This window comes from Zonotrichia albicollis, chromosome 1, assembly GCF_047830755.1.
Source record: "Zonotrichia albicollis isolate bZonAlb1 chromosome 1, bZonAlb1.hap1, whole genome shotgun sequence".
Taxonomy (NCBI): Eukaryota; Metazoa; Chordata; class Aves; order Passeriformes; family Passerellidae; genus Zonotrichia; species Zonotrichia albicollis.
Window position 1 is genome coordinate 129,964,016 of NC_133819.1, and position 27,781 is coordinate 129,991,796.

Below are 27,781 nucleotides of genomic sequence, written 5' to 3' on the forward strand. Positions count from 1 at the left end.
CATAATGGAGGGTATGATGATAAGGAAGCTGAAAAAGAGGCAGCAAATATAAAAGCACAAGAAATAATACAGGAGATTTTACTCAATGAAAAGAATGCAGAAGGATTTTTAAAAATAGGTTTTTTCAAGATGTGAGTTGTTCTGAGAAACTTTTGCTCTAAACTTCTATTAGAGAGATACTATGGAAGATTTGTGCATGAAATTAATTTGAGACCTCCTTTTCTGAGACAAGTAATGTAGTCTGTCCCTTAGCATTACTATTATACCCACACCTCCCAAGTTGTGCAAAGACATGACAGATGATACAGTCATTACCCTAAAGGGGTTGCAATTCCATATGTATACAGGACATAACCTCTCATCTCAGTGACAACATAAAGCTAGTTTTTGTTATTATCAAGTTTGTTTAAAATTGTCATACCAAATTAAATTCCTACACCTTAAGTTCCTGATGTGTCCAACCCAATAAGTTCCTATTATAGCTGAAACTCTAATAGTGTCATCCTCACTGAAATGCCATTCTGAGATTATATAGTTCTAGATTTTTTTTAGTACTTCTTAATTTTTAGTCATGTTTTCTTATATTAAGTTAATGTGCATCTTATACAAAATAAAGGGATACATATATTTATTTAAATGTGAAGATAAAATCCTTAAACAGTCCAGGTTGGAAATGATCTTGAAAGATCACCTGGTCCAACCTAAAATGGAAAAGGGAATCTAGATGATATTACCTATCACCCTGTCCAGTTCTATGTCCCATATATCACAAAAAATTCTGGGGGAAAAAAAGAAAATTCTTAATAACTGTAAATATCTTCAAAATCAGTGATAATCATTCCCCTCTTCACAACCCTGATGTGACCACATACGGAACTTCCAATGGAGAATTAAAAACATGACACATGTGCTTTTAGGGTCTAGGAATTTGGAAGAAAAAGAACAGTTGAAGAAGAGGAAGTACAGTCCAATACAACAAAGCAGCTACTGCTATGCAAGAAAAAATAAAGTTTAGACATTGAGAGGTAGGTTTGAAGCTTAATAAAAATGGGCAATGTACAGCACTAAAGAAAAAGTCCTATACAATTCTAACTATTCATTAAAGTGTGTTCTGTATTGCATAACAAGCGATAATTTAATAGTTCCATAGATGAAGGTGATGTAAATGTGGATTAAGGCTTTCCAAAACATATTGATCTTTTCATTAGCATATTATATTTCACACAAAATTCTACATTGCAGATTGTCAATAAATGGAGTTCATCATCAGTTCATAGACTAGTTATGATCTCATAATTTTACATATGTATTATAAAAAATGAGAATAGAGAAATAAAAATCAACAGTCAAGAATCCCAACAACCAGTATAACCAGTTTCAGTGCCAATATAGGCTGGCTTACCAACTGAAAAGCCAGAGAAGGGAACATATTTTTAACCATAACAGCAGATGATGCCTGAGACTCTGAGAACACAGGATTTCACACCAGCTCTTTTTACTCACTGGCATGATCTATCATTCTAGCTACAGTTTTGGTTTACAGAATTTTGTGTAAGATTTTTCTTTTTACAATGTCAATGAATGTTTGATATACTCCATCCTAAAAGTGAACAATTTTATAATATTTAATATAAAACACATGAAATTACTTACCCTATTGGTCTTGAAACTACAAGCTCTACTTGTGGCTCAGGTTTGGATTCTAAAATGATATTATACACCTCCTCAAAGGTGGCTCCTTGTAGTATCCTTCCATTCCATTCTAATACTTCATCACCTGTAAGTAATAACACCTTGCTTAGGAAGTTTGCTGTGGACAGCACTTACAAGTACTATTTAACCCATTCTACTCTCAGTTTATTGGATTGTGAAACCTGTATTATAGAACAAGTTTGGAGGCCTTCATGCAGGAAAAACTTGAGTATTAAAGGTTTTCTGCAGCTCAGCCTCAAACATGTAAAGTTCTGTGAAACAATGATATAATCAGTAGGACCCCTACTGACTCAGATGGTGCTCTTACTTGCTTTGGCAACTGTGGCTTACAGAAATCCCAACATGCTCTTTAGAAAATTCATAACTAAAACATCATATCTCATCAATTTGGTTCAGATAGTTCATATGCCAATATTTCTTGAACATCCAGTGTAGCAATCTATGGTTTGTATGTTGGAACAGAAGCAGCTTCCTAGGTAAGGTGGTTCTGCTCATATCTTTGTGATAGCTTGGTTTGCTCTAAACAAAATATACACCACAAAATGACTGGGGAGGGCATCAACAGAATATTACTTTGAGTATAAAACTGAGCAAAAATATTAAAATATTTTTTTAATAGCATGAGAATTTATATTTTATAAAAGCAACCATCTAGTAACAGTGTCAGGTTGAATTCTGCAGTATTTCATCACATCTATTCAATATAATTTCACATGTAATTAAACTTGCTCACTTGTTATCACCTTCAGAAAAGAAACTCAGCAGTATAGATCTGTAGTAGATACATACCTGGTCTAAGATGCCCCACTGTATCAGCTAAGCTTCCTTTTTTAACTTTGGTGATAAATGCGCAGAGTCGACCTGATTCAGTCATCTTTCCTCCTACTACCTGTTTCAAATAGGAAGTATTTTCACAGTATGAAAATTACTTTAGATTATTTAAATGTTCTGGCAATAGAAAGAATTCAGCTTTTTCCTTGGGTTTTACATAGTCCAGGTAATACATATACACTTGGAAAAAACACCACACAAGTTTGGCTATGACAGGTTCTTTTTGTAGCTATTCTGGCAATTTGTACAATTGAAAAACAATGCAAACAGAGAATCCTAAAGCTTTTAAATTTTAGCAAATACATGTATAGTATCTCATTGTATTGTAAATTACCACCCAAAACAATGTAAGTTATTGGTCATTTAATTGCTCACTTTGCTATTTTTTTAACTGGGAAAAGATATATTAATGTAACTCAACTCAGGATGTTCACAGTAAGCAATGAAATTCCCTTTGGCTTGGCAAGTCAGATGAAAACACTTGTCACACTGAAAGTCCAGACAGGACGTGGCTTTCTCTACAGGGAACTTCAACAGGTTTGACCTTAATATCTATCTTACAATCAGACTTACATGTCAGAATCAGTAATAACTAAATAATCTTCAAATTCTTGAAGTTTCTTAATGGCCTTCATACTGGAATTTAAAATTTGTAATACTAAATCCAGTTTAGTTTACTTTCAATATGTGAATACTTGAAAATTCAGGTCAGGGATAACTGTTGGAAATCACTCTTTCCAGATGTCTATTGAGATTAAAAAGTAGTAACTCTTGAATCTGAACTATTAATAAATCTCACTGAAGAGTTCATCTTCATAATATGAGATTTGAGAAATTTTAACATAGATGTTTAAACAAAAAGTGCTTCCTAATGGCACTGTTAATCTTTTCTCTTGCATTTTCTGACAAGACAGAAATAAACATGTAAAACTTGATGTTCAACTGGCTTCTCCATTGATTTCAAATAAAATTATTTATTAATTAAATAAAAAATTTAAATCTTTCCAAAATACATTAGCATATGTAATACATAACCACACTGATTCAATCCTTACTCACTGGGTGTGGCAATAACATAATCTGTATACCTGAGGTGAAGTAGGACTCATGCTAAAGGAGAACAGAAAATTTAAACTCCTTTATAATTTCTCACAGCAATTATATGGAATCAAAATAAATACATGCTTGTTTCTTTCACTGTTTATAGTTTGTTCTCATTCTTGTACTAGCATTTCTGGGACTGCAAATAATAATTTCACAAAAAATTGAGATTAATATATGAGCTAGAAATAATTAATAATGTATTTAAAGAGCACTGCATCATGAAAAAGATGTTAACACATTAAAAAGAGTACATTTTGTGATAAAAACCAAAAATATTAAACAATTTTCCGTTTTTTGTTTTTAAACTGTGGCAAATCCCACAATCATTGGAGAGAAAAATTCAAAGAGGAAGTTCAGTTGGCATACTCTGATCTGGACTGAAATGTCATTAACTCACAGATGGCCCCCAGGTCTTCAAGAGGGAAATTTTTTTTTTCACTTTTTTTCTCTTTCTTGGGAAATAGAAGTAATACCATGGTGCAATGCTCCCTACTGAAGAAGACAGACAGGACTTGGCTTTCCTAGCAAGGGTGAAATTTGCACTTTGCTGAGAAGACGTCCTCAGAAAACATCTAAAAAAATGTCTGGTCTTTCAGAAAGACACAATTTTTTAGTTCTGCCAAGGACCCTACAAAATTACTCTAGGTAAATTAATACATTATGTCTATATTGTAATTTTGAGAATGATAAGGCATTATCAATATTGCTATGCAGGCACTATATAGTATGAGAATACTTTAATTATGAAAGTAGCTAGTTTAACTGAGTTGTTACTTTCAATATTGTTCATCACCAACCTTCAATCCAAGCATTGCTCCTGAATCTCTAGGCACACTTCCATCTTTCAGTCGCTTATTTAACAAAATCCGACCAATGAGACGATCTCCATCTTTGGATGGCTGCCAAGTTACTGGATGCTATCATATGGTGTTAATGGAAAATACAGTGAATGGCATTTTAATGAAAAATATTTCAGTAATACTTTTCATTTGCTGATATATTTTAAAAATGCTATGAAAGTATTATGATTACGCTAAACTTTAATATAAAAATGACAGAAAACTGTGCTGGAAAATATTTATTTGGACATATCATTCATCAAAATGGATGTCTAATATTTAATACCATTATCTATTTTACTAAATCAAATTTTTAAACATCTAGAATGATCTTTCAATCTTGATTTTACAGATATAGACAAATACTCAGAGTTATCCAGACACAATGAGATTTACACCTGAGTACTGAGAAAAACTTTGCTAAAAGTCTAGTATAAGAATAATACTGAAAAAGAAGTTTAACTCAAACTGAAAGTTTGATATCAGAAATATCTTATTTTTCCATACTTCAAACATTTCAATTTTTATCCAAGACCAACAAATATTTTTAGTGTTTTACTTTCTCTGAGTAGTAGCAGATTCAAATTTAAAAATACTGGTAAAAGGTATATTCATTGATTAATTTTAATACTTTGTTTCTTTCTTGGAATAATTAATTCACACAGGAAGCACAGTTATAGTGAGCATTATTATTCCATTACTATACATGGGCACAGTTATACTTGTCTATTGGCCTAATTAATGAATTGTTCAGATTTTCTTCTGTGTAATCATAGTACTTTCTCACAGAAAAATATTATTTCATGCTCTATTTCATGCAAAATTAGCAGGCACAGATAAATTTGCTCCCATTACAACTAATAACTCTAAAAAGATTTATCATAATCTCCACCAAACAGAAAGCAAAAATAAAAAATACAAAAGCAGATGGCAAAGCCTTTAATTCTGCACAGTACTGCACAAAAATTACATGGCAACAAAACAAATGAACAACTATGACAGTGAAAGGGAAAAAAGAAAAACAACTTTTCTGTGCAGAGAGACCCAATTTTCTCCCTTTTTCACCTGGGGTTTAAGCTATTAATTTAATTTCAGCCCCAGGAGTTTGGAAATAGTAAATCAAATAAGCCAATTGGTAGAATCCTTATTGTTAATTACTTTGTTCTTGAAGGTAATATCAAGATATGCTAATTTGCAACCATAAGAACAATATTCCTTTATGCCTCTCAATTTTTTTTCTTAGTCTGCCAAACAGTAAAAGCTGCAAGCATGCAAAGACTTTTCATTTGTTTTTCTTTTCTGCACCTTAAGAAATGCTATATTGCCTCTAGAAACACCCTATCTTTTATTTTATGCGCTATTTTAATGAGTGACAGAGAGCAAACAAAGACCAAATGAGCAGGTTAAAATGCAGGCTCCATAATCTCAGTACCTTCTCACTATGGCTATGTTCCTCGTTTAGAGTGGTGCTACTACACGTATCTACCCCAGAGTCTTTTATCTGAGGCTCAGACCATTCCAAGTCCTCTTCCAAGGAGTGGCCACCAAAGCACACCATTTTCTTTTGCCTCTCGGATAAGGCGTTAGAATCCGACAAAACTGCCTGCTCACTAGTTTTTCTTTTTCCCCTTTGACTGTCCCCTATAGGTGTGGGATAAAAAAGGATACAAAAAAAGAAAACATGCAAAGGTGTAAATAAAACCAAGGAAATGTAAAATGATAAAGGCAACTAAATGGTAAGGCTCCACATGTCTCACCAAAGACATTGGGGATGCCTCACTGCTATGCCAAGACGTATGGTCCAACCAGTTGTAATCCATGTCTCCTGCGAGAATCAGACAGACAAGATAGTGCAGTAAAGGAAAGGTGAAAGAAAGGACAAACAAAGATACAGTAAAATTGTAAAGACTTCTGATCTTCCTATCTGATTCATAACCTCTGCCAGGAGGACTTGCAAAGGGCTTCCAAGAAAAAGTTAAGGCTTCAACAACAGAGTACATGGAATATGAAAAACAGTGAGGAAGGAGATATATTTGTGTGCAAAGAATTATGTACAGAGCAAAGCATTCTTGTGCCAGATTTATTAACTGCCTTGATAAAATTATAAAATTAAAAGGCAAATTGTATTTCTAATAGAATATCCAGAAGGGGAAGCATTTGAATACAGAATATCTTAAGGAGCTTATTTCTTTGCTTTTCTAACACAAATTAGTATTTATTCTAATCACATCAATAAAATACTTAAAACAATGGCACACTGCATTCCTTTTGCAGTAGATGATGTTAAGAAAGGTTAAATGAAAATAAAAATCTAGAAACTATATTGAGAATAAAAAGCATATTTACTTTGTCTACTGGTCAAACATAAGGATGAATTCTAGTAAGTGCAGGTACCCCACAAAAGGGAGTGTTTAGGGTTTTGACAAATATTTCATAGAGTCAGAATTTAACCTCCATGGCAGACACACAGTAGAAAGAAAAGTTTGAAAAACAGTTTAAGAAGAGAGCTAAATTAATGCTGCTGTCCAAAGAATTAGAGAATGACTCATGTATTTTAATAAAACATTCTCTTTTATGTAGGTACTTTAAACTGTAAATTATGCCCACACATTCTGCACTATTACGTTTATCTCTTTTTTTTTCCCCTCACCATTGTTACTACATGTAATATGAAAAATATTTTGTTACTGAATGTTGCATAATATTTTTATATTACTATGTGCAGGAAAAAAATGTTTCATTTTCTAGTAAATTTGACCAAACTAAAGCAAAGTAGTTCAGGGTTCGTTAATACAGACCTCAAAAAACATTTTTCTATTTCTGTTACTTCAGATCCTGCTTCAACATTGCTCAGCCTATTCCTCTGGAACTACATCAGTAGGGTAGTGAAATATAACTAACAGGTCTTAGCACTGTCTTAATACTTGTCTAGAAAACTTTACAGAAAGGATGTGAAGATACAGCCCCATAAAACTACAAAAAAACAAAAGAGACTTTAGTAAAGTAAAACATTCTCCTTGGAGAGGCACCCCAGAATTAACTGGGTTGGAAAAGCCCTTTGAGCTCATCAAGTCCAACTTAGTATATTGTATATGTACAATAAGAAATACAATTTTTCAATTGTTTCCTCTGAAAATAGAGACTTGCAGGTACTGTATGGAAATAAAAAATCAAGTCTCATTTTAATTTTAAAGGAAATATTCAAAATACAAAGGCTTTGTTTTCAAAAAGATACTTTGAACTTAGTCTCTTACACATTGCAGAAATCTTGTAGCATATTAAATAACCTCTTCTTTCATAAAAACAATGATAAAGTAACTTCATAGAATTATTTTAAGGCATCAAATAATTAATATTTTCTAAATAATAAATAGGCTGTAAATCTTTAACTATGTTTCTTGACTTTTGAAAGGAAGATAACACTTAAAAATGGGAAATTCTTACCAAAACTGCTTTGCCATGAATGTTAATATCTTGCCTGTATTACAGATAAAAGTGTGGCTATCCTGCCAAAGGGGAAAGAAATACTCTTTTGAAAGCTAGTAACATTTTGCTAAAGCTACTTCTGCAAAGCAATTTCCAGGTCTCCTTTTGCCTCCAGACACTGCTTTGAGGGGTACTGAGTGAAATCATCAGTGAGCTCATGAAGATCTAGCCCTTACTCACAAATATACATTTAGAGATGCTGGAAATCATCAGAGGATAGCAAGAGTTCCAGCCTACATATTGCCTGTTTTACAAATTCCCTGGGGCCCTTAAGCATTTGTCCCAGGCTCGTCTGCTGGTATAGCTGTTTTCTGCTTATTCCAAATCCTGTTACCCATTTATTACTGTAGGGTGCATCCACAAACAGTATGTGTCCAAGATTAGATTCAGTCATTTTGCAAAAATAGTTACTCTTCATCATCAAATGATAAACTCTGGAACTAAATCTGCACAGAGGAACACTTGCAAAATTGAGCCTGTTACCTGATAAAAGCACTCCCTCTTCTTGCTCCACCATTTTCCCTTCCCCTTTTCAAACAAGATGTAGAAGGCTTTTTTTATTGTAGTTGTGTCTCACAGTAAATACTAAATAACTGGCATTTATAAAATGAAAAATTAAAATAAGCAACAACTCCACCCAAATACTGTTTTGGTTTTATCTGTGTAAAATATGTAGTTACATGTTTCCAAAAATTATCATATAAATTAGAAGTTGTAAAGCTACTGTACATCTTATAGATTTTGCCCTTAATACTGTATTAATTGATCTAAATGACAGGCATAAATACTATGCAAGTCAATAAAAGGATGACTGTCTGGAAGCCCTGTAGTGTATTACATTTCTATGACAGACATGTATGGCTTACCATACCTACAACTTTTTGAAGTAAAACTTGATTGATAAAGTCACTGGACATCAGTTTTTCAATGAAAGTTCTAGAAATATTAAAATCTTGGCAAGGTAAATGATTTTTGAAATCTTATAAAATTTAAAGTAATATATGTAAAGCACATAGGTCTTTGCATACAAGAAAAAAACTATAAGTAAATAAACAAAATAAAAGTAAAGAATTAAAATAAAAGTTAAAACATGATCTTTTGTAATATAGACACCATAGTTGCAACTCTGAGTACCAGAAAATACACTTGCTGCTGTCTTAGAAATTAATCATCCACTATAGAAAATATTTTATTATTGAGAATATATACATTTAGGGTATGCAGCAGAAATTACACAGGAAAAAATGTGACTTCATTGATAAATTAAAAAGGATATAATATCAAAATCATGATTCATGGAAGAGGAACCTAATATATTACTAAGGAAGATACAGTCCTAGTTTATGCCATTATAACAATATTCAGATGCTTTTTGAGTTCAGGAGTACAGCTGGATATAGGAAAGGACATATGTGAGGTCTGCTCTTATTAATGTCAATGAGTTCTATGTGTATATGGAAAGCTTCCATGGACTAATCAGGTTGGGAGAATCACAACATCAGTAACCTTGCCCTTCTGCAGAAACAGGGTTCAGCTGAAGCCTTTATAACCTTACTGGTATTCAGTGTGCTTTTCTTATTTTCTCTTTACAAAGCCAAACAGGCAGTGGAAAATATTTTTTTCTTCTACATTCATTCAGGACCCCCCAGCAATGGGACCTTCCTGTAGCAATGGGAACTTAGAATTTTAGACTATATTTTAAAAGAAATTTGGTCAGTTTCTGCTTTTTGTTTACTATAATGACTTTCCCACACAGAAATATTCATAATTGAGTATTTTTTTATAAAGCATTAAGGAATTTGTATCTAACGTTCAAGGTGCATGTGTACTATTTTTTGAATGCTGTTTAAGTTCATGGTCAAGTCCAGAACCATTTATCTTCCAAACAGGCTAGACATAGAGCACTCCATATAATTGGCTGTTCTACTCATACAGAGTTATTTGGATGCTCTAAAGTGCCCAAAGTCTTCACATAGGATATAAGCATAACCCAGGCCCTTTCTACCTAAAGCAAGACCTCTCTAAACTGTCAACTGTTTCCCTTGGTAAACTAAAAACATAATCTTGTTTTGAACCAAAAACTTGTCCTCAAATTCAAATCTCATTGCCAAAAAGGACAGGTCACATAACTTTAAATTCTTCAGGCTGAGGCAGCTACCTGACTACATGATGTATACTGAACACATACTTCTGACTACTTGAGACACTAATGGTACATATATGTCATTACTCAAAACTGCAAATTATTTAACCTTGCAATTGAGCATTTTCCTCCTCAAAGCTTATTATTTTCAGCATAAGGTACAGTGAGCTGAACACATCCCATGTGTCTATATCCTTCTCCTAACTGCACAGCTCCCAGTGCAGCCCTGTACCAGAAGGTCTCTGGAGTGAAGTAAAAAGTGAACTACAGCTATTAAGAGCTTCCATTTAAGCAGGTTACTTTCTGTGTTTGCACAGTGGGTGACTCCAAAGAAGAGCTACGCAGCTAGAACTGCCTGGAGGTGATTATATGAGTGCTTAAACAATTGCTTTGTCAGCTCTGGACATTTCAGGGACATTCTAGCTTTTGGTGCAGGAGCAAACGTAAAGCTGCCTGTCACACAGCTGACTGTAAAGTACAGAAATATTATCCAACACAGTCACTGATAAAGTCTGAGTGCTGATTAAAAAAGAAGCACCTTCCTGCAGGGCTTGCAGCAGGCTTTGAAAATTCCTACCATGCATTTCAACATTTCTTCTTGGAAAACTATTATTTCTCTGGATTTGTCAATTTTCAACATGGAACAGCCTAGGAAAATGTCTGAAGCATCTGATCGTAGCAAAGAAAAAAAAGAGAAACTGTTCTTTATGTAATGGATATGAAGTATATTTTGACTTCTAATAAGTGAAACACAGAGAAATATAGCAATTAAGAGAAAAATGCATAAATCTCCATTAGTGAATAGCAGAGTGCTGCATTCCACAAGGCAGGTGAGAGAAAAGACTGAGGGAGGTGGGAGCAGGTAACAGTGCATACCCCTGTGGCAAGAATGATGACGTGGACACCATACAACTATTGAATAGAGATGCTGCACCAAAGAAATGTCTCAGGACCTCATGGGCTAGTCATTGAAAACTTAAGTTTTTTTGGTTTTTTTTGTTTTTTTTTTTTTGTTTTGTTTTGTTTTAAGTGATACTGTTCAGGGGAAGATCTTACTAAGAGATTTTATTTGAAGAACCTGGTTTACCCTCTACTACAAGAACTGCTTAACAGAAAAGTTATTACTCTTGAAGAAAAGATCACCTAATGGAAAGGTGAAAGGGTTTCAGCATGTCTATTTCATTGTGCTTCTCTTTCTGAAACTGAGACTTAGGATCACTATTAATAGAAGAATATTTACTGGAAGTATTTTTTTCAATTATGTTTTGTTAGAAGGATTTAAATTGCTTTTCTCAAAATTACATGTTCTAAAACAAAATTATGCTCAGTCTGTTCATCAAACATATTTTGACAGATGTTTTTCCTTGGAATAAACTGAAAGCAAGCATATCAGCATGGCAAATACACTTGGTCACAGCTCAGTACACAAGCTGGATGACCTTAGACACTTACAATTATGTCTCTCATATGACACCTGAAGTGTGACACTCTATGCCACACCATGACCTCTATCATATGATTCAGTACAAAAACTTAATCAACAAGAAAATGGACAGGTACAGTTTAGTTATGGGAGACAGCCAGACATTTTATACTGTGGTTGCAGTCTACCACGGCCAGTTTGTTTCCTAATTAGGATTCAAATTTTTGAGTTTGCACACCTTTGTTATATATTCCCTGCTACTCTAATGAGGAAGGGAATATATAACAAGATGGGGGAAAACTAAAATGAATTAAATATAATTTCCTGTGGGTTTCTCTCTTGCTTGATTATCTTTATAATTTTACCTTAGGAAGATACTTATTTCAAATTATGCTTTTGACCCTACTTGTAGCATTTTCATTTTTTCCCTTCTTCCTTCTGCTGTTAGGAAATTTAGAGCCTGTACCCAAAAAAAGGAAGTTCTTTTGGCAGAATGCAAAGGAAAACACACATTGAAAAGTTTCAATAAGACAGTATTTTTGGATCCTGCTCAGTGGTAAGTAATCAAATGCAATTTACTACTCTTTCATTATTATTTTTAAAATATTTCTTTCTCCCTTTTTTTTCCCTGTTCACATCCACAAAGACCACAGGTGTATTCCTGGGCTGACCTCACACATCTTCCCTGATTGTGTGTTATAACCACGCATCCTTTCACCTTAGGGTTGCAACTGACAGCTTGATCACAAGTTCTTCACCATCTCAGGCCTGCAACCAGCATCAGCAATACCAGCTTGCCTTCATCTGAATGACGGATTCATATAAAGAGGAAACAATGCAGGGGAGAATAATCCTATTAAAGAATTTCATATCTGGCCCTTGTTTCAGCATCTTAGAGTTGTATATTACTGTGAAAATGTTCTCATCATCTAAAACCAGATAGCCTATTTAGGTGTTCCCAATGAGCCCAACCTTTTTCACAGACTAGTCTGCTGAAAGTCAACAAGTTCTTGGATATAATGCACAGAGGAATTGTTTGGTGTCTTGAAGGTGAGGAAAATCCCTGTATTTCCTGAATCACTGAAATCCTGATTCAGAAAAATAAGCCATCTTGACAACTGCTAAGGAAGCACAGAATCCAACATTTCTGTGATGTGCTGGAGCTGCTGCACAACTGGGAACCAAATGGCACATGAACAAGAAATTCTGTCCTCAGACTTTGAAACCAGTCCAGGCAAATTCAACTGTTTTGCTGCCAACAGGAAGGTTATAGTAAAACCTGACAAGCCAGTTGGAAACAAGCCTTATAGCCCCCTGGAAGTGAAGACAGTTCATAATTGGAGCACTTTGAAAATTTGTGAGAAACAGCTGCAAAGTTTAGGAAACAGGTTTGGGGTTTTGTGTGCCCTCAGTACCTATTTCCATTAGACTTTTCATTACCATTTTATATACACTCACTGAAGAAGGCTTGGTTAAACTGAAAAAATAAGTAGCTTGATGAAAACTCTATTTAGCATTAGTAGACATATTTGCTTATGCAATTCACTTCGTGCTGGCTTACCCTATACCCAGCTTTCTGCAGATACACACTCTTTCTACATCCTGAAGTTGTGACTGTGCCAAAATCACTGTCAGAGTAGCTACAAAAGGCTGCCTGGCATCTCCAAGTCTCAAGGATATAGGATTTAATTCACATGAACTGAATCCTAAATGTGACCCTATTTCTATTTGGACAGAAATAAGCTCTCTACCTTCAAGAGGCAGTGTATAACCGGGTGCATTTTAATTCCTTTTAGTAATGGACATATGTTGACAGGGAGCCTAGAATAATGTTTTCTATATGCCTAGTTCCTTCTAATACTTATTAACAAAAGAAAAAAGAGACCAACAAAAAAACCCAAAAAAACCCGTCCTCTATATTGTGTACTTATTTACTTTCAATCTTTACTGCTTTGATGCCAACACTAATTACTACAGAAAATACCCCCAAGCTACTTTGAATCACTATATCTTAATTAATAAGTAAGCTTCAAATTTGCAAAATTAAAACAACAGGAGACCAAGAAAAACAGCAAAGGAATAGATTCTTCATGAGGCACAATATCAAATTCACAAATAAGGACATGAACTTAACATGCGTGCTGTACTCATGACAGAGCTGTACTGTCATAAGTACAACCGGCATGTTAAGAGTTCATCAAGAGAACTATCAACCATGAGTAAATCTGAAATAGTGAACATGAAGAAGAAAAGTCTCCTTAGCTCAGGTTTAAAGAAACATAAATATATTTATTCATAACAGTTTCCTATCTTTTATCCCATGTAGAGCTAATCCTAATGAAAGGAGACATTACTAAAGTAGAGATGGCTCCTCTCAGAGGCACATCATTATCTAGAATCAATTTCCATCACCAGCCCAGCAGCCACCCATATATCATGACTGAGGACCACCCAGTTGTTTCACTGATCACATCTTTTTCCTTTCTCTCCACTACTTCCAGTCAAGATCACTGACATCTTGCTACCAAAAGTGATATTAAGAGTAACTTATTTTGTGATTTTTTCAGTAAGAGATAAACAATATAAAAATAAGCTATACAATTATTTTTATCTAATAGAAAAATTCATCATCAACAACAATAATAATAAATTTAAAATATAAAGACTTCTACATTTTTGAGGTGAAACAGTTTTCTAAAATAAATCAAACCAGTATCTAAGTTCCAGATACTTTCTGCCTTTTTATGTTAAGTTCTTAGATTTTGTTTGGGATGAAAATACATTCTTACTTTTACCCTTAGACATGGCTGTTATCCTACAAGGACAGCTGAAGGGAAGGAGTAATGCAAAAAAGGTCCAGTTCATGTTTTTAAGCATAGCATTAACAACAATTTCTTACAAACTCTCAGTGCGTACAGAACACTCTAAATTCACACTAAATGTCTTGATAACTGATGAGGAAATGCACATTTCAGAATAAGAATAAAAATGATTTTTAAAACAATCCTCTGTATTATATATTGAACAACTGGTATTCAATAGTAAATCATCATTCAGAAGTTAAACTGATTTTCTTGTCTGTAACTCTCAGTTTACATTATGCAGAAAGACATGGGCAAATTTCAAAATTCTACCTAAAAATCAGGTGGAAAGTAAAACTGCTGTGGCAAATGTCACCTTTTACACTGTGCACAACATAAAGAAATGCAGCATTTCTTTACAAGTCATAGCAGTTTTTTGGGTTTTCTTTTCTTTAAACCTGACCTAAAATTTCTCATGCAGAGTACAAATAACTTTCTGGTTGTCTAAACAAGTATAATTTTTATCCTTCTAGCTTCTCAAAACTGAACTGCAGGAGACACAACATACATTCACTTTACTTTTAAAATTGTTTGCTTTAAGACACAAGAGCTTAATGGCAGGTGTAAGTCCAAAGCATCATCCACCCCTGGCAGCACACATGCCATAAATGATCTACAAATATGCAGTGCATCTGCTGATTCAGTTAGCTGTAGTGGAAGCAAAAATAAAAACAGTGCAGGAGGCTCTTTCATCACCTTGACACTGCAATAAAAGCCTTTGTAAACTAGTAATTGGATCATTAATTATTGATCTCCCCTTTAGCAGTCATGATGAAGAAAGTAATTTGGTATATGTAAAAACACCTTTTGTTTTGAGCTTGCTTACATGTTATTTTTGTCAAACCATCTTCTTTGAAGGAAATGAATTACCTCTTTAAAGAGAAACAGAAATCTGAAAATGAAACTCAAGTGGATCCCAGAAGTAAAAATCATATCCAACTGTCTTATTACTTTCATACCTTCTGTGTATAGGCTTGACAGTGTGATACTGTATAATCAAATTAGTTTAGAGCAATGATCTGTTACACCTGGGTTACAGCTTAAAGAACAGATGTGCAAAAATAAAATACCAATGATGGTGGTTGGTTTTTAAGACACTTAAGCACAATGAAGGTCATTTTACTAATGTTCACACGTTTATACATACATGCAGGAAAATTCCCATACACATTACATTAAGACGAAGGGCAGGTTGAAAAATTAAATATTCAGAAGGTAAGGGTGGTACAAGACTTAGCTTGCCCTGGAGCATTTATTTAGTCCCTATACAAATGTCTTTACATATAATATTTTATAATACTATGGTAAAGTCCCCCATCCTCTCAATGGATCTTCTGTGCACAGAGGGAAAGGTGTAACCTAAATAAGGAACTGGTTCATACCATTGTTTCTTCAGTTAATGACCCCTTTCATTAGTTACTGAACATAATCTAAATGCAAAATTATTTGTCTCCTGAGAGCTCTGGTGCTGTGAGAATATTCTCCAGGAGTCAGGGTTAAATTCAAGGAATTGTTCTTTGTGGACTGTCTGCATAATGAAATGAGCAAGATGCTACAATTAACCTCTTAAAATGAGCTGCTGACATGCAGATGTGCCATCAAACACTTTGAAATGTTCCAAACAACTTTCAGTGCCAAACATGAGAAATACAGGGCATGTTTGGTTTTTTTTTTCCCTCGGATTTTAGTTCTGTCTTTTCCCTGCTCTATTATACCTATTCTTAGAAAATGGCAAGAATTTACACAAATCTACTCACAAAATTAGCAGCAAATTTTATTATATGATTAAAACTGACAGAAAAAAAATCATATTCCCAACATTTATCCAAGCCTGCTCATGTCTACATATACAAGCTGGATGGAAACCTCCTTCAAACAGAAATTCCCTAAGAAAACCAAAATGGTTTAAAAAATGTTGTGGAGATTTAAGGGTAAGATTGTTAAAGTAATAAATAGAGAGAAACAGATGCAATTTGCATTTTAAATTAATTTAGAATCCTAATGTAAAAAGGTATATTTTTTCATTGTAATTTGCACTGACTTCATTATTTCAGAAGAATATAGAACAATGGAAGAAGTGTCCACAGAAGAATAGGGGATGTTAGCTCTGCAATTATTTCATTTCTCTGAATACATAAAGAAGCACATTGCTCAGGGACCTTTCCACAGTCAACAAGAAGTACACTCATAATTATAGCCTTCATGGTAGCTGAAGCTGTAATAAAAGTTACATAAGGGATTTAATCTCAGTCTCTTGTTTTTCTATTACCACAATTACCCAAAAATATATCTCCTGAGGCTAAATATTTCCAGAACGAGTTTAAGTAAAAGGTCAGTGTTTTCCACTACTTTTCAAGGAAAATTCCCTCACATCCTCTAGTTGTTCATGTTCAAATTTCTGCAAATTTGTGATAAGAGAAGAAAACCATCAGGGTTTTCAGATGTATCATCAGATGCAAAACCATCAGGGAATTCTGCCTCATAAATTGGACCAGGCCCTACATTATGGAGGCTCTGATTGCTCAAAGCAGTTCTTCAGACAATGTAATTTGTGTGGGTCACACAGAGGTTTTCAGAAGCAATCACATTGTGTAGCAAAGGGTGGACCAGTCTTCTCTTCTTCAGGTAGAAGAGCTACATCACAAAATAGAAGGTGAATAATTGTGATGTAAACACAGAGGCTACTGCTTAAAGGGAGGTCAGTAACTTATTCTAGTTACAAATGTATTTAAGACAACAAAGCAATATACTCAAAAGGCTTCAGTTGACTTCAGATAGAGTAAGATACTTGTAGGTACAGCCAGTTTGAAGCCATCCTCTCCCTTGCTTCATTTGCTCATTTCCTTAGGTGTGCACCTTACTTGGTAATATAATTTATCCAGATGAACAACTCTTCAAACCAAAGTTTTACATTTCCCTGGTGACTGTCCAGTTCAATTTCATTTTCAGATAAACTGCTAGCAAACTAACTTGTTACTGCCTAAAGAAGACTAACAGAAAAGGCATCATGTTATCTCCATATGTCCAAACACTTATGCACTTCACTCATGAACTACTTATTCTTCTCTATGCAGTATGAAGCTGAAAGTCCTTAACAAGGAAATATAGCAAGAAATATGAAAATTACATGTAAACATTTTTGATTGATTGGAGGATTTTGGTATTTTTTTTTAATTTTAAATTAAAGAGGCTGCCTCTTTTCATTATGTGTTCTTAATCTGAATGAATATAACACTCAGATGTGAAAAAAAACACGTGTGGGATACAGCTGGCACAGGTGTCAACACAATGACCGTACCAGATATGGCCCTCTGACTGCTAAACAACAAAACAATCATTCCCCTGATTTAAATCTGGCGGTGAACACTTGGAAATGCCTCCATTAGACCCTTGGAAGACTGCTCAGCAAATTTTTCTTGGAGTTCCCAAAACATTCTTCTGCCTCTGTCTGCTCAGCGCAGACAAAATTGCATCGAGCATCTTCACTGTACTGTAAGTACTGCTGAATTGTCAGAGTGAAGGTTTTATAAAAATGCAGAGCATGAATAAGCTATAATAAATTTATTATGATTAGACTATGTTATTACCTAAATCTGCCATTTTTTAAAAGTCTGTGATAATATTTTACTTATTTTATAGTGTTTAGAAATAATTTTAGCTGTCAGTATTTTTCTGTTGCTGCTTATTATCATGCAAGTAAATTTGGGCTATTCATATCTATCAAAAGAAAATAAAATTGTATTCAAATGAGATTTTGATTCGTAATACTGAAAATCTACAAATAGTGACACCATTAACATTTATTATTTTACATTTTACAATGGACTATGATTTGTAATTCCCTTTCTCGAATTTGTTGAAGTAAGGAGATACCACAGGATTTTGCAAATGTAGAATTAGCTATGCTCACAGATATACACTGTATACAACACAAGTAAATGACTTATTAGGGTGACATTGCTGTTCTGCTTTTCTTTTTTTTTTAGATCATATTCTGTCAAATCTGATAAAGAACTGGAAAGTACGATATGCTTTGTGAATAACAACTTTGACAAACTACTCATCTCAATGTGAACAGTTACAGATTTTGACTGCTTTTCTGCCACAAGTCAGCATCTTTTCTTTTTTATTATTGATTTCAAATGAGATCTTATGCCATAAAAAACAGTTTCTACATTTCATAGAATCATAGAATTATTTGGATGGGAAGATTCTCTAGTTCCAACATTCAACTTCATAAATGACTGTGTTATTAAGGTGTTTCTTGGAACTTTCTTCTTTGCTGGTTTTGCAACATCCTTTCTTTTATAAGGAAAGCATAATAAGGAATTATTGTTATTTCTTCAAGTAAAGTCAGAAGCAACAAAACTGTACAATTAAAAAAATCCTATTCCCAGCTTCATGTATTTCCAAGTATAAAAGTATTCCAATAGGGAGAAACGAAAACTTCACAGCACTTTGTCTTTCATTTCAGCTGCTGCACACCCCACGAACTTTGTAGGAAATTTGCCTGTTCCTAGGGAGCACAGAAGTTCAATAGGATCTTTCAAAGGGACATTTAAGTGTCCCTTGCAACCATAAAATCTTTTCTACTTATTTTCAAAATTTTTTCTACTTATTTCCATATGCAATCAACATAGTGTGATCAGACATGGGAGTTAAAAAAATAGGTGAGTGCAATCCTAGAGCAAGACAATTTTGGATGCAATTTCACTCAGCTACTTGTCTCAACCTATATCAAACCAGTATGATGCCATAGTCTTCTCACTGGCAGCTGCTGCTTTCATCCTTCATTCCTTGTGTCCCTGAACATGACAAGGAAGCATTCCAGGTGACACCTTAGAGTAAGCCATAGCCTACGAGTTACCAATCCACAGTGTAACAGAGACCTACATGACCATTGACCTCATCCTGACAGCTTGGGTACGCTGAGGAATGGGAGCTCTGTCGTCTAAGACAGGCATAATAAAATAGTTGACTCTGCAAGATTCATGCACTTTTTAGCTTCTGTGGAAGCTGTCTACTCCAGCAACAAACACTGCAGAACTGTTGTGTAACCAGCAAATGGGGTATGGTGGATGTCAGGGCTGCAGTTCTTTCCCTGGTTTAAAGGCACCCGTCAGGAGAATGAGCGGGCAGACGGCACAAGGAGGCACTGGTGTGGGCTGTCCTTCCTCAAACGCTGTGTAACAAAGGCAGACATTCCCCACTGGAGACTTCAGGCCCTGTTCCCAGCCCTGGCCTTGTACAATGCCCTAGTTACTTAATCTGCTAGAAGAGATTAATCATAAAAAGAGCAAATTTGGGAGAGCTTTGAATGCAGAAAAAGGGTTATGAAGTTGATGCACAGGAATGAACAAATGCTAATAGAAGAGAGTGAAATGCATATCACAGTTTGAGAATTTAGAGATTTTGATTTTTGCAAATTTTACAAGACCCAAAAGAAGGAAGAGTGTCATGCAGAAAGTGGAAGGAGCAAGCCTGGCAGTTAGAGGGAAGTGAACTGAATGAAGGAAAAAATTGATCTTTTGCTTTGTTTAAATGCTTTGTGCCTGAACAGAACCCAGATTTTGGCAAGCAACCCCAACTGAAATCTAATAATTATAAAAATAGCTGAAATGTGGATCTTCAATTCTTCACAAAAGAGTAATGAGCAAAGGACTCAAAATACAAGGGATTTGAATGCTAAGCTGAGTTCTGACAGTGATCCATTGATTTGCAATCCATAAAACCAAGATAATAAAGCTTTCTTCCACTTATGGAGATAAAGGAATAAATGCAAGTCATTCAAACACTACTGTGATAAGTGTTCTGCAAAGGACCGTTAAAATATTGGACCATTAAAACAATCCAGGCTCTCTTAATAAGAATAAAAAGAATAAGTATGTCTCATTTCTCCAGATACCATCCATTTCCTACAGTGAAAAAGGCAGATGCTGAAAAAGGACCATGGGGTAATAAGCAAAAAGAGATTGGTACAAACGAAATATTTCAAGAAGCAAAATACAGCTGACCATGCAATCTACTTACTTACATTTTTTAATTCATATGTGATTCTGAAAGACAACAATGTTGTTCAAGGGAAGTAATGAGAGATGGGCTCTGATTCTGTGCACAAAGGAGCAAATACCTTCTCAAAGGTGAATATTCAGAGTTTAGATTCATCTGGCTGATATGTAGAATCTTTTTTTGGCACACTGTGAATTTAGTTTTCAAGAGTAACCTTAATTTTTTTGCACCAGTAACTTTTTTTAAAAGCTCTTCTTTACAGTTCTTGTTTGCTTTTAAGTCACATTCTAGAATGATAACTTGGAAAAGAGAAAGAAATTACATTAAAAATTCACCTAGTTCAGCTATTTCACAGAAAGCTAATGTAAATTAAATTAGTCTATGTATAAATAAAAGAATAAATAAATAAATGTGATCACAGCTATGACGCTTGGGAGTATACACACATACTTTTTTACTCAATTCAGATATTGTTAACTTCAATATTATAATAGCATTAATTATACTTCAGCAAGTATTATGCTGTATTTACTAACATCAAAATACTGTTCTCAGTCCATATTTGACATCACCCAGAATGTTGTCATATTGCATTCCAAATACAGATGTGAAAATAATTTGGTCAGCATTTCTCGCATTGTATTTATGGAGTAGTTTATTTCTTCTGGCTTAAGAAAATTCTTGGCTTTGTTTTATATAGATATAGCCCTTTTAAGTAAGTATTGATGGGGATTTTTTTTATTTTGCTTTCTGCTAACATTACAGAATTGAGGATCGTTGAAAGAGAAGTATGCCCATCATTAAACCACATTAAATAAACTGTATTCATGGGCACATTTTTTTTAGAATTGAGGCGGAAAAAGTGTTTCTTCATATACAAAATTCTCATTTTTGAATTTATAAAATACAGTAAGAATTAAATACATCACTTTCATCTGTCAAGAGTAATTACTTCTGTAGCTTGAAACAATTTGCCTTTGGTGACTAGGGTCACATGAGGTATATTATGCCAGAATGTGCATTGTTACAAAAGCCTTATGTGAAAAGTTGCAAACTTTTGGTCTTTCTGTAAGCAGCTAATGCTGTATTTAATGGAATTTTTCCAGGACCTCACAATGAAAAAGATCTGATTGCAGTAAAACAATACTCATTTTTCAGATGTTGAATACTGCTTTGTTAGTCAGTTCTACATCAATTGTTTTCAGTATTTAGCCCTTCTGCACAAAATGAACATAAATCCCCAGCCTCTTTCTCATTAGAACTTCCTCCAAAATCTGCACTACACTGTGCACACTATGGAGAACACAATGAACTTGATAAAGAAAAATTATAGTATTATGTCTGCTTCAACATTACTATAAACAGTCAACATTTTAAAATATTACCACAATGCTCCAATACTTATTCCTGTTTTTTCATATAACCATATTATTTCACATTGTTTCTGCTGGGACAACCGAGTAAGTTGCAGATATAAACAAGCTCACTAGATTTGTAGCTTTGACTATGCATGAACATTATACTTAGTAGAAAAGACAACCATAATCAGTATAAATGCCTCCAAAGGAAATAGAAAAATTCTCAGCTGACTTCTGAATTCATGACTTGCATGTTTTGCCCTTTGCTCTGCCTTGTTCATTATTCATGATAACAGATACCAGGACACATTAACATTTAAAATTGAAAAGAAAATTCCATTTTTGTACCCTTTCCTACCAGTAGAAATACTTCTCAACTACAGGCAAAAAGTATCTTTCAGTGCATATTAAAATCTTTCCCTAAAGTGAGTTCCATACTTTAATGAAGAGCCTTCAGTCTGCCAGCATTAAGTATCACATGCACTTGCCATGCTGCATTTTCACGACCAATTGCTGGTACTTTTCTGCCATTTTCTTTGCAGAGTTCTAAAGGCCTGATGCTGGGTAAAAGACATGTAATTTCTTAGAAGCTGACATAAGTGGAAATTCATATAACTTAGTTTTCAAAACAAGAACTTCAGAAAGTTGCCTTCGCTCAGACAAAACGCAAAAGTTGCCAATGAACATCACAAACAGAACTACGAACAAATTGAACTAAGATTTCCAGTCATTGTTCAGCTAAAAGGAACTATAAAATGTGAAGCTCCATACTGAAGTCTGGTGATTTCTGGATGAAATCTGCCCCTACTGCAAGCTTAAAAGGCACTGTTTCCACCGGAAAATCTGTCTGTACCTCAAAACCCTCTTCAAGCTTGTACAACTCCAACTGGAACTTGCTTTGCAACCAGAACTTTTCTGATTTCTGGAACTGAGAAATAAACCATCTTTTCCTCTCACATCTCTGGGGTGTTTACAAGGACACAGCAAAAGAACATTAGTGAAGAGATTTGACAGGAATGGCAGCTCTTTTCACTAAGACAACAATTTTAAAGTCATCTTACAGAGGAAACTTTCAGCTGTGCCTAAAGAAGGAATAATACAGTTGTTATTAAACAAATACATTGTGCCAAGAATACAATCTCATAAGATTAATGAACACTTTGCTTTTCTGAATTTCTTCATTGAATGAGAAAGTAACTGCAGAGTTTATTTGTTCCCCATGTTTTAATTTATTTATAAATTTGCATATAAATCAAATAATAATAGGACTCACCACTAAGAGTAACATAAAGAAATACATGAAAACAATTTTTGTTATAAATAATGACAGTCACGAAACAAATTAATAAGAAATGGCAAACGCTTTGGTAGTATCAAGTTCTCTGCTTTGTCTCTAATTTCTATTTCTTTAGTTGTGAGTTCTGTGTAACAATGCAGAGATGTAAGCAAAACAGGTGAAGTGTATAGCAAGCTTAGATTATTGCATAGTATCCAATCGGCATTTTTTTCTAGTGAATTGACTGTTTAGGAAACATTTCTAAAACCATGGATTTTTCTGGATGTTCATGAATTTACTGATGCTAGTAAACTTTTTCTTTTGAAATAATACAAAAATATTCATATTGCAATTTAGAAGGCAATGAAGGCCTTAACAGATAAATCTCTCTGGTATAATGGACTCGTTTAATGTATTTTAAAAATTGTTTTAAAATGCTGGTAAGCCTGCAACATGGATTTACAGCATCACCAGGGCCACTGTCATATACTTGCCTATTTTCTTCATCAAATACCAGTATAGCAAATTTCACCCTTAAATCTCAGAATACTTTGAATATATAAATCTGTAGATTCATAGAATAGTTTGGATTGTAAGAGATCTCTAAAAGTCCTAGTCTAACTCCACTCCCCATTCCCATCTATCACACCTCTGGACATCCTAGTTCTAGTGTTTTACCACCCTCTTTTTAAAAACCTTCTTATATCTAGTTTAAAATTCTCCTCTTCTGCTTGAAAACAATTCCCCCTTATTCTATCACTACATGCCCTTGTAAAAAATCCATCTTCATCTTTCCTGTAGGCACCTTTTAGGTACTGGAAGGTGCTCTAAGGTCTCTTCAGAGCCTTCTCTTCCCCAGGCTGAGCAGCTCCAATTCTAACAGCCTCTCTCCACAAGAGAAGTGCTTCAGCTCTCTGATTATCTTGGTGGCCTCCTCTGGACTTTTTCCAACAGGTCCATATCCTTATTTTGGGACTCTCAGAGCTGGGTGCAGTATTACGGGTGGGCTCTCAGCAGAGCAGAGCAGAGGGGCAGAATCCCCTCCCTCCCCTGCTGCCCACAGGATCTGGATGCAGCCCAGGACAGGTTTGGCTTTCTGGCCTGTGAGTGACCATTGCTGGGTCATGTCCAGCCTCTCACCCATCATCCTTCTGGGTGATGGTACTTCTGGGCAGGGCTGCCCCCAACCTGTTCATCCCCCAGCCTGGATCAATACTGATCTGGGTGTAGCACAAGCACTTGGCTTTGTTGAACCTCATGATGTTCCCATGGATCTCTTCTTGAGCTTGTCCTGGTCCCTCTGGGCAGCATCCCATCCTTCAAGTGTTTCAACAGCACCACTCAGCTTGCTGCTGTCTGCAGACTTATGAGAGTGCACTGGATCCCACATCTCATTCACAAAATATTTCAAATTAGAAAGATTAGGTAAGGAAAAGCAAAACAGTGGAAATTTGTATAGACTTACTTAAGACTATAGAATCTAACAGCACTGAAGGGAAATAAACTGCAAATTTTGCTTCCTTAATTCTCTCAAAATTTATCTTTTCAACTTTTAAAAGTTGAAAAGAAAGAAGGAAGTATGGCTTTAATTTCTTTGTATGCAGAACTGCTTATTTGTAACTCTCTTTTAATTGCTGATCTGTCAGTGGGATTATTTTGATCTGATACGCACAAGCAAAAGAATAAATGTTCAGAGTAAAACATATGCCTCATCCCCACTGCAATTCACTTTCTCTTCAAAAACATGTAATTCCATCCTGTTTGTTGACCAAACCAGCACTGAACTTCAGGAAAACAGAACAGCTGTTTCAATAAGCTGAAACTGCTAAAAAAGACACAAAGTTCCAGAAACAGATAATTTGAATTGTGTTTCACAAGGGCCGTGCAGTGAGCAGCCATGAGAGAACTTGGAAGATTTGCATTAGAAATGCTTTTAGCCGTTTTATCAGTCTGACTCATGTCAATGGCAGGCATTATCTTCATGACTGCTCTGTTTGCTGCACTGCAATTCAGCGCTCTGACGTGCGAATCCAGGGTGTTAGCCTGGATTTACTGCCCTCCTGTCCTACTGCAGAGACCTACATCAGCCCCGTGTCCCAGTTCTCCGTGCTGCAAATGCCTCTTGCCAGGTCCACACTGATCCATTCTCCTCCCTTTTCCTTGCTACCACTATTATTTTGTTCTTCTCTCTGCTCTCTGTTCTTTCTTTACTAGGATGCCAGAAAATGCAAAGACAGATCCTGCTTTGTGATTCTGATTCTCCAGGTTGGCAGATACTTTCTGACTACTTCATTATCCATATTTTTTCATATAATTAAACCATCACTGTTAGGAAATTACTTGCCAAGTGTTTTACCACCAAATTACCATGGGAATTAATCCATTGTGAACAAATCACAAGCAAATGAACATAATTTTTATCCATAATATAAAAGTTCTAAGTTGTTTGTTTCCTAATTAAATTTCTTATGTGAATATGATTACTTTGTTTGATCCAATCTTATCCTGTGTCAAACTGATGTTTTTTGAAATTTAAGTCACAAACAGCCTTCTTCTTCTCCTCAAACAAACAAAAGTCCTAATTTCTCTGTTTTCCAAGAAGTAAAAACATTAATATAGTAAAAAAAATTAATATAAGAAAATGGTGGTGCTTACATCTTCCAAGACAGTTATTACATTAAAAGTCCCTCTTAAGGGCAATACTTTCACCAAGACTAGCAGGGGAAAAAGGCTGGAACATGAAAAAGACTAAAGACTAGACACAGAAATATGGTTGGATAAAAGGTGGTTAATCCCAAAGACTTGAATTAGAGGATTATAGGGCTTCTGTAGGGCAGATGGTTGTTTATTCATGTCACAGGACATAAAAAGTAAACAGAGGGAGGAAAATGAGTAATCTTTCACTGACTAAAGACTTCAACATCCTAGATACAACTAAGTAGTACAGGCATTCTTCAAAACCACTCAACAAACTCTGGTTTGCCTACAGACTGCAAAGGCACCAAGGAGTTTTGTCAGTTTTCAGTCATATCCCCCATCTCTTTTCAGCAGTTTATAACTGGCACACTGCAAGAGTCCTGTGTGGCAAATATTCACAAGACGCATTCATAGGGAAAATCATTAACACTCAGAGAAATTATAGCATAGAAAGAAGGTCACAAAAATCCAGTCTGCCCTTTAAAGTTCACCTCAGTGAATGAACACTACATTATAATGATTGTATTCTCTCATCCTTTCTATTCTTAACAAATAATGTGCTGCATTGTTCTCCTCACTGGCTTAGGAGAGCATTCCATCTCAAATGAACTTGTTCTGCAAATGTGAGTAATGTCAAACTAAAGATAAGAATGTGTAGGTTGTTTACTAATAAGTTGAATCAAGAAGCTAATTATGAAAAATTAAACTCTCTGTAGATATAAATATCTACAACTGCAAAAATAAAATCTGGGACAGAAAACCTTGAGGTTAATTTGGATTAAACACTATATTTTATTGTCACTTTACCTGAGCATAGTATTAAAAATTTAAATTCTGAAATTACATTATCTCAGCCTTATAATACATAGGAATTTGTAGTGCTGAAACACTTTTTTATTATTTTCTAGCTGAAGCACCTGGCTAAAAGCAACATATGACTTAGATTTTTTCTCATCTATCATTTATGCAGACTGTGGGCCTTTTATTTTGTGAGGAATGCACATCATGGAAGCAAAATATGCCATATGCACAATTTCAACTGCATTAAAATCCCACATTGTATCATGATATAAATCAAGTTTCACAGCACAACCTGGTTTAGAAAAAAGAATGTAGATGACATGCTTTTTACTGCTTAGTCATATGTGTGATGCTATAAAAAGATGTAATCCTTACAACCTTCTTATCAGAGAGATATTTTAACCCTGGACTTCAAAAGTCCATATGCTATTCATCACCATTCAGAATTCCCCTGGTTTGAATCTTACTCTTCCACCAATACAATTCTCTTTTGTATTGCTGAAACTATATTCATGATGATACTTTTTTCTATATTTGCTCATGAGAAGAAAGTTTCATAACTGATCATAAAGATAACTCACCAGCCTTCATATTGAAGTTTTTGTATAGATGCAATTCAAACACCTCCTCAAAAAAAATCAATGTATTTGGAAAGAAGACTAAAAATTTCAATCAATGATGAGGCAGAGCTTTGCAAAAACATTGCAGTCTTGGCACAGATGCAATTAATAATTACGTGCAGATGATTTTCACAGCAGATGTATAAGAGCTTTACTTAGTCACATCTGCACAAACATTTGAGAGCAGACCTTATCTGGTGTGCCAATACATTATCATAGCATAGTATGGTAAACTAATAATTAAACAAAGTTTTGGTTTCCTCTTAAAGAAATTAATTCAGGCTTTCTTAAAGGCAAAGAAATATTTAATTCAAAATTATGACTCCCAGGCAAAACAGGTTTGACTTTCAAGACTTTTCCCAAATAAAAATTAGGAAAATATAAATACTGTCATTGAAAGTGCACAAGCAAGCAAAATACTTTCTTCTTTATTTCTTTTTTAAAGTTTTGTAGTATATAGCAAGCAGAAGTTGTTCCAGGTATTTTACAGGTCCTCCACATAAATGTGGATGTGTTTCCAAGTCAGTTATTTAAGTATTTATAACTTAACAATGTTTTTTATTCATGCTTGTGCCTGATATTAAAATTTTCTACCACTTTCAATGTTTATGTTGTTTTAC

General features: G+C 34.6%; 1 protein-coding gene across 49 annotated transcripts in view; it reads right to left on the reverse strand.

Moving 5' to 3' along the window:
* RIMS2 (regulating synaptic membrane exocytosis 2) overlaps positions 1-27,781 on the reverse strand; it is a 457,129-nt gene that overhangs the window by 208,650 nt on the left and 220,698 nt on the right. For 31 of the 49 annotated variants that reach the window (XM_074553869.1, XM_074553702.1, XM_074553753.1 and 28 more), the window contains 4 exons: positions 5,920-6,128; positions 4,446-4,565; positions 2,503-2,602; positions 1,654-1,777 (listed from right to left, as the gene is read on the reverse strand). In XM_074553869.1, coding sequence (XP_074409970.1) covers positions 1,654-1,777; positions 2,503-2,602; positions 4,446-4,565; positions 5,920-6,128 — 553 coding nt within the window. Of the gene's footprint in view, positions 1-1,653; positions 1,778-2,502; positions 2,603-4,445; positions 4,566-5,919; positions 6,129-6,244; positions 6,313-27,781 lie in introns of all 49 variants that reach the window. The other 18 variants (XM_074553811.1, XM_005479445.4, XM_074553859.1 and 15 more) reach the window with 1 other exon arrangement.